Source organism: Vairimorpha ceranae, assembly GCF_000988165.1.
Source record: "Vairimorpha ceranae strain PA08 1199 chromosome Unknown NODE_116, whole genome shotgun sequence".
NCBI classification, from domain to species: domain Eukaryota; kingdom Fungi; phylum Microsporidia; family Nosematidae; genus Vairimorpha; species Vairimorpha ceranae.
Window position 1 is genome coordinate 1 of NW_020169411.1, and position 10,082 is coordinate 10,082.

The window sequence follows — 10,082 nt, forward strand, 5'->3', positions numbered from 1 at the left end:
TTCATCAATATCTTCTTGAAAGTTAAATAAAACGGCAATTAATGGATAACCAAAAAGTGCTCCGATGTATTGATCATAATCAAAAAGTTTAAATTTGTGATTTTCATTCTCAACTAGACAAAATAAGTTATATAGATCTTTAAAAAAGCAGTTCGATAAATGAATATTTTTAAAATTACTAAAATCCTCATTGGAATGCATAAGTTCAATTTTCCAAAAGGTATTTAAATTGTTTTCCATAAAACTTGTAAAAAATATAGATAACCTATATTGTAACAGTTCATTAATATCTTGTAATATCAAAATAAATTTTTCTAGAAAATTAATAATCTTACTATAATCTCTGTCAAAAAATGCTAAAATGTAATCTTCGTTTTCTAAAGCATGCATAATTCTTGATGCAGGTTTATTTGTTAATCTGTTAAGAAGTTGACAGGACAATGAATTTGTTTTTCCCTTATTTAACGATACAAGTTCTGTAAAACGATTTTGTATTTTCAAACCTATATTACTAACATTTTGAAAATCTTTTATGATTCCAATACCATACTGAGACTGTGACGCATTATTAAACAACATTGAAGCAATTTGTATATTAAGAATGTTGTTTTGCCTTAAGGGTGTAATAAAATGAAATTGGTGAAATATCTTGTCAGTATTTTTAAAATCTTTTGAAAATCAATATAAACTTTTAATGTAAGTATTAGTTGTCCGATTGTAATGAATACAAAGAAATACAAAAATATCAGACTGCGGTAGTTTGACTTCCGTTATAATTAAAATATTATCGTTAGATGAATAATAGTTTTTTATAAAAAAGTCATAGTTTGCTGGTGAATTACTTTTTAAATCAATATCATACATTTTATGTATTTTTAGAACTACTGGGAATATTTGTGATGAATAAATATAAGATATCTCAAATAATACATTTAATTTGTTCATGGGCATTTTTATTTTTTAATATTTATATAAAATTTATTTTTAAAGTATAAAATGCTTTGTATCATATGCACGTATTTATTCTTTTAAAAATCAATTTTGCTGCTAATAAATATTTTTATATTACTTTGTTAACTTTTACATTTATCATAGATTTGTTAAAAATCATAATTTTTCATTTTCCTTTTGATTTTTTATTAAATCAAAAAAGGAAAATTTTATGCTTTTTTATAAAATAAGTTGTTTGGATTAAATATGGATTTTAATTAATCAAAATATATTAAAATTTTGAATCTGAACATTTATTTTTTAACCCTTTTTTTAAAATTTGTTAAATTCTTTCTCTTTTTGTATTAAAAACAAGTAGCATCATGTGGTATTAATTCCACATGAAATGTTTCTATTTTCTGAATTTTCTTGAAGAAATTTTACTATAAAAATATTTCATGAAAAGAAGGGCATCGCTGTCATGAATAACTCACATAATCATCAACAGCAAGAGAATCATAGGATCAACAGGAGATCTCATAAGAGCACAATTCCCCATGAAGTTAATAAATAATTTAAGTTACACCAATTTAGTTTGGCTTCAGGAGTGAGCATTGTGAAGAACTTTCTTAGTTCTGGTCGCCTTCCTGCGTTTCTTGCCACACATCATCAAAGGTTTATTTTTCTAAGCACAGCACAATGTTTTCGGGCATTTTTATTAAATTTTTTTAAATGTATATGGGGGTTTATAGCAGATTTAAATTTATAATAAAAAGGGAAATTTGCAATTAAAAATTATAAAATAAATACATACATAAAGGCACTCATATCTATCAAAAAGAAAGAATACACATAATATTTGTGATCCCGTTTTCGGCGGGATAGCGCAAGTTACTCTATATATATAAAAAGTTTGAATCTGAATGTTTATTTTTTAATCCTTCTTTTTTCAAATTTTGGAAAACGTTTTTTTTAAATAAATAACAATCTTTCATAGTTGATTATATTGTATAAAGCTTAATTTTTCTAATATATTTTTCCTTTAGTTTTATTCACTTATTCAACTTGTAAAATACGCGCCATTGTCATTATATAATTAAAAGTGTGCAATGTTCAATAATAAACAGTACATACATGCACAAAGACATATACACATAATTTAAACAAAGAAAGCACGTATCGAATTTGAGTCCGTTTCAAACGGGATAGCGCAAGCTAGTAAATAAATAAAATATTATTTTCAGGTGAATATCAAAATTTTGGGACCAGATGAGAAGAAATAATTTTTTCGAAAACAAAAAGTTTAATCTTGATGGTTTAGATGGTTATAACTATTGTTGGGTAGTTATTAAAACAAAAGAAGTTGTGTATTCTCGTGGTGCCACGGGAGGATCTTTAGTCATGGTTTGAGGCTGTTTTAATTATTTTAAAAAATCAAAATTGGCTTTTATTTCATGAAGTATGGATAGTTTAAAATATTAAGATATATTGAATAACTATTGCCTTCCATTTATATATGAACAAAATTTTTATAAAATACTTTTTCAGCAGGATAACGCAAGACCACATGTTTCAGTATCTAAAAAAAGGGCTAGCTTGCAAAAATATCGAGACAATGTTTTGACCAGCATATTCTCCTGACCTTAATCTCAATGAAAATCTTTGGGGAGAGCTTTTTAGACGGGTTTATTTTGAAAGTAAAACCTATGATAGTTTAAACAAATTTAAACCCCAATTTCTGAAAATTAGTATTATATTAGCACGGATTTCTGTAAAAAGCTTATCGATATAATGAAAAAACGAATTTAACTGGTGATTGAAAACAATAGTGGTTCATTGAATTTTAAATATCATTTAAATTAAACTGTCGTAAGATTATGCACCATTTTTTTAAAAAATTTTTAATTTTTTAAAAACAATACATTGTATTTAGTAATGGTATAAACTAGCAATTAAAGTCAGGAAGAAATAAAAAATTTAATAAATTAACTTTAACAAATTGCTATCTTGGTGCAATGTACGTAGAGGTTTTGATAAAAATGGGGGTGTCGTAAGATTATGCAATGGACTATATTTAAAGCCATCTGGGCCACATAAATAATTGTTTCCCTTTTTAGTAGTCCAAAGTACCCCAATGAGCGCAGATTTAAATCTTCTATACTTGTATTTCTTTTTAAGCAATGAATAATGTTTCATTTTTTTATAGACTAAATTTTTATTTGGATGAAGCGCTCAAAGAATTGTGGAGTCCGACACGCCTGAATTTATTTGTGCATTAATTTTTTTTAAAAGAAATAGCTTTGTTGTTAGACAATGTATGTATCATCTTTATTTTCCCATGCGAAAGAGATTTCTGTCTACCCCGTATTTCCCTTTTTCCATAATTGCTTTTTTTTTCTAAAAAACTTTGCATCACGTGTCTTCTTCTTTTGTCTAAATAAGTAATCGTAGCAATAGTAATTTTATTTCTTAAAAGCCAAAAATTTGGCCTTTCTTAACATCACTGTGTGTTTTTACTTTACCCATTTTATGGTATAAAAAATACAATTTTGAAAAAAAATATTTGCATATTTTAATGAAATTGGTGGTTCTACCTGACATTAACAACAACCGCGGCATATAAAATCGTGTTTAAAATATAAAAAAAGTATGAATATGAAATTTTTACGGTACCTTTATATTTAAAGTTTTTGAGATAGTTTTATTTTTAGTGTTTTTACTTATCTTTTCTCAATTAAAAAAGTCTATAGACACTTCATAATGCACTTAAAAGAGCAAATGAAACTTTAATTAGCTTGTATAAAAAATTTGATCAATTCTAAGATTTTTTTTTTATATTGTAACAAAAAAAGAAGGGGGGGGGTTCTTAAACCTTTGACGAGGTTTTTAAATTAAAAATGATATTTTATCGGTGGTGCACATTAACTAACATTTAAGCAAAATAAAAAATTGAAACTTTGTAAAATAAAAAAATCTGTAATTTCGAAGGGTTGTTGTTCTATTAGAATCGTTTTCACTATATGTACTTTTGGTTTTAACATGTCCTAAACTTTTAAAGAACAGTCATTGTATGTAGCCCAAGGAAATTTGGATCGGGTTGATTATATAACCCGTAAAAAAAAGATTAACACACAAATAATTTAATGTAAGACATATTTTTTTCTGACGAAAGACGTTCTTTAAACATAAATTCTAGCAAAAATAATTTTCACTATTCCAACGTTGAGACCCCTCATCGCCTTAATACCTAACTTTAATCGATTGTTATATGATTCTACATGTTATGCATGATTTCCATCTGCTAGATTGGTTAAATTTTATTTATGATAAACATTTTTATCCTCAAAATTTTGATTCCTATCCAATAATGAATAAGCAGCCCATTCACCTGAGCAAATAATACTACCGGGTACTACTACATTAGAAATTATATTAATTAAAGTATTGGAGAAACGATCAGAAACAATGCAGCAAAACCCCAACGCCGGCCGATTTGACGTATTAACAACGCAGAATACCCAATGAGGCGAGACAGACTTGCCACTGTGATTTTTTACATTGTAATTAATCTTTGTTTCATCTACTTGTACTATGACACAAGGGCCTCCTAATTTAATATGATTATCTAAACAATGTTGCTCTATTTTGCTATAAATCAATTTTCGGATATTTATTAAAGTGCCTTTTGATATATTAGTTAAAAGCAATATTTTACAGTTTTGAAATCCAATAGATAGATAATAAATTACAACCAAAATAACGTGTAATTTGGTTTAAAAATTTGCTACGTTCGTATTATATCTTAAACTGGGTGTCATCTGATACTTAAGACACTTGTAATAAAGATATCTCCATTCAAATTTATCAACTTTTTTTTGATCCTTTTAATTTCATAAATTGCTCACAATGAAGGCAAGACTGCTGAATATGTAAAATTTTTAACCTAAAAGTCATAGAAATAAGCTCGAAATGACCAGCGATTAAAATCCCATCTAGATGCTCTCTTTCTTCTGCCATTAAGGGTTAAAAAATAAAAGGACAAAAAAAATATCAGGTCGGTTATACACCTTTCTGGGGTGTATAACCGACCTGATATTTTTTTTGTCCTTTTATTTTTTTAATAACCGATAACGAACAGCCAACTTTATATCAGGAAGACTATTTTGACTAGATGTGACGCTGTATAAATAAAGATTAAAAATATATTTGTAATCTGAAATGCCAGGTGCCGAACATGCCTTGTTTTTACATCTCCATCTGGGGGTTTCTCGGCTAGTCCCCGTTTTTTTCATAGGTGTATTTATCATTGTCAAATATTTGATTCACTCCTTTTTGGCTTTTTACAAAAATTATTATTTTAAGGATTGTAAAATAATTTTTTTTTATATTTTTTAACCCTTAAAATCGGGAACCTTTAACCAAGTACCATAACAATCATCATTTTGTATCATTGATTTAACTACAAAACCAGTTACGTTAAATTTTGAGTGAATCTTCTTTTTTTCCGTGATTGTATTCTTCAACCGGAGGAAATTAAGTAAAAGAACATATTTTTATATGAAATCCCCCCTTTTACAAAAAAATACCCCAGTTTTTAATTTTTTAAATGAATAGGGGACTGTGTTAACTATTTAAAGTTTTTAAAAATATTTCAAAGGCAATTTTAGTTATTAAACAAACAGTAATTGTTACTTTAAGTAATTTTTAATAACTTTAAATAGTTTTTAAAAAAATAACCAATTTTTAATGATTTTTTTATTTGTATTAATGCTCTAGAGAATAATTTAGAAGCGTAATTAACATTGTCTTAAAAAGGGATGTCATTTAAACACGTGTTCTTTTACTTAACTTTAGCCTCTTTATCCACCTTTGAAATATCATATCTTGTTTTTAAGATTAATTATTGTGCGCTTTTTTTGTTTTAATTTTTAAACTTTGCTTTCTCATTTTTCTTTTCTTAAGGGAGTGAAATAAATTTTAAAAAAATGCAGGGTTAAGAAAATGTCGATTTTGGGTATTTTTCAATATAATTAAAACTTTTAAATTTTAACCCCATTTTCTATATTTACATACACAAATACAAAAAGTCGGGTATTGTGTGTTTTTTAAAAAAATTACAATTAACAAATTAAAATAATAAATTATGTTAGCAACTTTAATTATATTCTTTTTCATTTCTTTTTTAAAGAAATCACAGTAAACAAATATCAACTAGCTTTAATGTCCTATATCTAAAAAAAAGTGTCCGTTTTACAACTCTACAGTTTCCTTCAAAAGTATTCGTAAAGGTTATTGTTTGCATATCAACGAAGTTAATAGAATGATGGGGTTTTCTCAGAGAAAAGGGCTTTTTTCAAAAATTTCGTTTTTAGTCCCCATGCCAAGGACACCAGGGATCATGCATGTTTTACGCTTCCCGGGGGCGTATAACGTGCATATTTTACAATTTCTAATTTTTTACCCTTAATGACTAGTTAGTTAAGCTTCAGAAATAGAACAACTTTTACAGATCAAATATATGAGCACCGAAAATGTTATCGGAACATTACAAGAACACAACGTCTTAGCTTTGCAAATGATATGTTATTTTTGTAGCGATAACATGAGAGAGAGAAGTAAAAACGATGTTATTAATAGTAAAGTCTGGCAGTGCGTTAATTACAACTTTTATAAATTTAAAAAAAATACTCAGTGTTAGACATGGCACGTTTTTTTTAGATATCGGTCATGTTTAGCACACATATGAACGATTATAATACTTTGGCTTGAGGATGAAAGTGTTACTAAAATTGAAAAGCACTATAAGATTCGATGGAACACAGTTATTAAAATATATCACGATTTGAGATTAATTGTTAACGAAAATTTACTGCAAGATTCTCCACAACCAGGTGATAAAAATATATATGCCAGGTCGATAAACCATTGTTTAATCATAAGCAAAAATATTATCGTGTAAGAATAGCTAATCAGCAATTGTGGGTTTTTGGTATCGTTGATACAAACTATAAACCGGCAAAGGGGTATATTCAAGTGGTTGGAAATATATCATCGAACGTATTATTGCCTATAATTTCGCAAATTTGTGGGTTCGGAATTATTATACATAGTGATTAGTGGGCTGCATACAGAAATATTTATGAATGAATGGTTTTGTGCATTTTTCTGTAAATATCTCTCTTAATTTTGTAAATCCTAATAATGGAACTCATATTCAACAATTTGAGTCTTATTGAGCTAAACAGAAACAAAAAATCAAAAAAATGAAAGAAATTCTACAATCAGCTTTAAGTATTTATATAGATGAACAAGCGTGGAAAGACAATAATAGCAAAAGTTTGCTGTTGCGTTTATTTTGTTTAATAAATCTTAATATGTCACTTTTCTATCTTTTTACAATATTTAATACAAGCTTTTCGGGGTTTTGGTTTTTTTTGATGTTCAATTCTGAGGACGTGTAACGTGCATGATCCGGCGCCTGTACAAACAAGCATTATTGATTTTTTCTACAATGATAATGGCGTATTAAATATGGAACTTACTTAATTATAGAAAAACATTTGCACTGTTTAATCGGGATAATCTGGTTGTTTTTGGAACTTGCAGCTTTTAAGCTGATTAAAAAACTCAAGTACGCAGTTGTGACCGACCCATGCGGCTTATAAAAAACAAAAATAAAAAGTCGGGGTACAGATGGGTTTTAATGGAAACAACAATCCCCCATATTTGAGAGTGTTTAATTCAAAATTTTTTTAGCCCCAAAAATGGATGTCAATTTTGAGGAGAAAAAAATAGAAATTTATTATAAAATTGTCAAAAATTTACTTTTAAAATTAGTCAATGAAATGAGTATTTTTATAAATTTTGTTTAGGAAAAGTAAAACAAGAAGGAGAGATGAATATTTTGAGATGTACAAAGACTGGCCGTCAAAAAGAATTTACTTTTATTAAGAAAAAAAAAAGCTTTTTTTAATTCAAATATCGGTTGGAAAACAATTTTATTTTTATATTTAAACAATTCTAAAATTAAATTAATTTCACTTTTGACTGATGTTAGTAGACAGACGATACGGAAAATTTTGAAACCAACAGGTAAATTATTACCCAAAAATGTTTCTATAGGCGGACCAGGTATCATCGTCGAAATAGATGAGTCTAAATTCGGTAAACGAATGTACTATAGAGGACATAGAGTTAATGGTGCATGGGTGTTAGTAATGTTCGAGAGAATACCTGCTCGGTAGCTTGCATTAATTAAATTGCCTGATAGAAGGTGGACACATTGTTGTTTTACATTAAAAAGTTTGTCAAAGAGGGGAGTATTGTATATACAGACTGCTGGAAAGGCTATAGCGGCCCTTCAAGAAACGGATACGTGCATTACAATAAATCATGGTGTATATTTTGTGAATCATGATGCGTTGGTACATACTAATACCATATAAGGTGCGTGGGCGAATGTAAAATTGAATATTCCTAATAAATATAGGATATCAACAAATATTTAACCATTTTTACGATTATTTACGTTTACAAAACAAAAGTATTTTAACATTCGAATTATTATTAAAAATTATTTTGAAATAAAAAATAAAAAAAGCAGATTTTATTTGCATCTTTAAACAAAAATAACTTTATCTTTTAAGATCTCTAATTTTTTCTCCTTAAAATTGACATCCATTTCGGGGGTTAAAAATTTTTAACTAAACACCCCCGAATACGGGGAGTTGTTGCTTCCTTTTTCCCCGATGGGCACTTAAAGGCAGTATTTGCAGAAAATTTATTCTTTGTTTGTTGGGAATTCTACTTTAAAAGTTTAATTTTGTCCTTTAAAACGGTTTTTCTTCTGATGTATTTATTAGGCTAAGGGGCATTCCAAAGCTATATTGTTACTGAAACAAAGATGGGGACAGATACTACATCGGAGTGGTGCGAATTGTTTTGTGATTTATGGCGATTCATTGTGTAGATTTCAATGGTACCATTGGAGATATCGATGAAAATGGTGGTACAATAGACGTAGAAATGACAAGTCTTTGTTTTATAAGAGAAAAAATAACAAGGGCCGCATTGGCAATCCTACTTGGGTATTCGGCGGCATTAAACGAAATTCAAGAAAGGGTTTTTTTGTACCCGTTCCTAATAAAAGCAGGAATACTCCAATAAGAATCATATTACAAAAGATTTGAAGCGGATCAAGAATAATTTCTGATATTTGGAGAGCCCACCGATATTTATACGTTGGGCTCATTTTTTCACTGCAGGTGAAAAATGGATTAATTTTCACCTATTAATTTTTTACCCCTATATTTAAAAATTTTAAAAAAGATCGTTCTCTTTTTGTACTTTTAAATTTTTTGCCCTTATTATGAAAAATTTATCAAATAATGTCATCAAAAGCATTAGAGGAAAAGAAAAAATTGCATATGAAAGCTTTTTTTACAACTTAAGGAACATTCTGTTGGTAAATTTGTCTGGAGATGCAATAAGGAAGGATGTCCTTTATTATTAAAAACTACAATAGACTGTCTTTTACTGGAATTTTCAGAGCATAATCATTGCAGTGATGATATTAAGTTTAGCGAGGTACTCGTTGCTAGTAAGTTAAACAGAGAATCCTAGACACCTCTGAAACATCAAGAGTTGCAATCTCTAATGTAATATCTGAATTTAACTACTCAAACATTATAGATTATAAGATGATGAATAGTTTGGTCACAAGGGTTAGAAAGACCAACAATTTTACAATTGTTAAGGAATATGATATTCCATACGAATTGACAAAAACAACCAGAGGGAAGAAGTTTTGTTTTAAGATTCTGGAATACAGGATGAGAACAGAATTGTTGTATTTACAACTAATGAAAATATTTTGCATCTCATCAATTGCAAAATAATGATTTGTGATGGCACTTTCAGATCTGCTCCTAAAAACTTTGAACAAATTTTTACCTTACAGTGTAATGTTAGAAATAAAAATTTGCCTCTTTTGTATTGTTTTATGAAAACAAAAAATGAATATTCTTATAATAAGCTTTTTGAATGGTTAAGTAAAGAAATAAAAGAAGAAGTAATAAAAGAGAAGAATATTATTTTGGACTTTGAAAGAGCTAGTATGAATGCTCTTAAAAAGTTTTTTACAAGTTCTAAAT

The 10,082-nt window shown here is 28.0% G+C and overlaps 7 protein-coding genes across 7 annotated transcripts; 3 read left to right on the forward strand and 4 right to left on the reverse strand.

The window, feature by feature from the left end:
• Positions 1-579, reverse strand: AAJ76_116000579 (hypothetical protein; the record flags this gene model as incomplete). Its single annotated transcript, XM_024473813.1, has 1 exon — positions 1-579. A coding segment is annotated over one exon (579 nt), but the record flags the coding sequence as incomplete, so codon positions are not given.
• A 99-nt stretch (positions 580-678) lies between these two features.
• On the reverse strand, positions 679-951 carry AAJ76_116000951 (hypothetical protein; the record flags this gene model as incomplete). The annotated part of the gene is made up of 1 exon (XM_024473815.1): positions 679-951. The coding sequence occupies one exon, from the start codon at positions 949-951 to the stop codon at positions 679-681; it is 273 nt and encodes a 90-aa protein (XP_024329857.1).
• Positions 952-2,199: 1,248 nt separating this feature from the next.
• Positions 2,200-2,340, forward strand: AAJ76_1160002200 (hypothetical protein; the record flags this gene model as incomplete). The annotated part of the gene is made up of 1 exon (XM_024473810.1): positions 2,200-2,340. The coding sequence occupies one exon, from the start codon at positions 2,200-2,202 to the stop codon at positions 2,338-2,340; it is 141 nt and encodes a 46-aa protein (XP_024329858.1).
• Positions 2,341-2,907: 567 nt separating this feature from the next.
• AAJ76_1160003126 (hypothetical protein) lies at positions 2,908-3,126 on the reverse strand (the record flags this gene model as incomplete). Its single annotated transcript, XM_024473811.1, has 1 exon — positions 2,908-3,126. One exon carries the CDS (start codon positions 3,124-3,126, stop codon positions 2,908-2,910), a length of 219 nt encoding a protein of 72 aa, XP_024329859.1.
• Positions 3,127-4,794: 1,668 nt separating this feature from the next.
• On the reverse strand, positions 4,795-4,947 carry AAJ76_1160004947 (hypothetical protein; the record flags this gene model as incomplete). The annotated part of the gene is made up of 1 exon (XM_024473812.1): positions 4,795-4,947. One exon carries the CDS (start codon positions 4,945-4,947, stop codon positions 4,795-4,797), a length of 153 nt encoding a protein of 50 aa, XP_024329860.1.
• Positions 4,948-9,298: 4,351 nt separating this feature from the next.
• On the forward strand, positions 9,299-9,442 carry AAJ76_1160009299 (hypothetical protein; the record flags this gene model as incomplete). Its single annotated transcript, XM_024473814.1, has 1 exon — positions 9,299-9,442. The coding sequence occupies one exon, from the start codon at positions 9,299-9,301 to the stop codon at positions 9,440-9,442; it is 144 nt and encodes a 47-aa protein (XP_024329861.1).
• A 384-nt stretch (positions 9,443-9,826) lies between these two features.
• Positions 9,827-10,082, forward strand: AAJ76_1160009827 (hypothetical protein; the record flags this gene model as incomplete). Its single annotated transcript, XM_024473816.1, has 1 exon — positions 9,827-10,082. A coding segment is annotated over one exon (256 nt), but the record flags the coding sequence as incomplete, so codon positions are not given.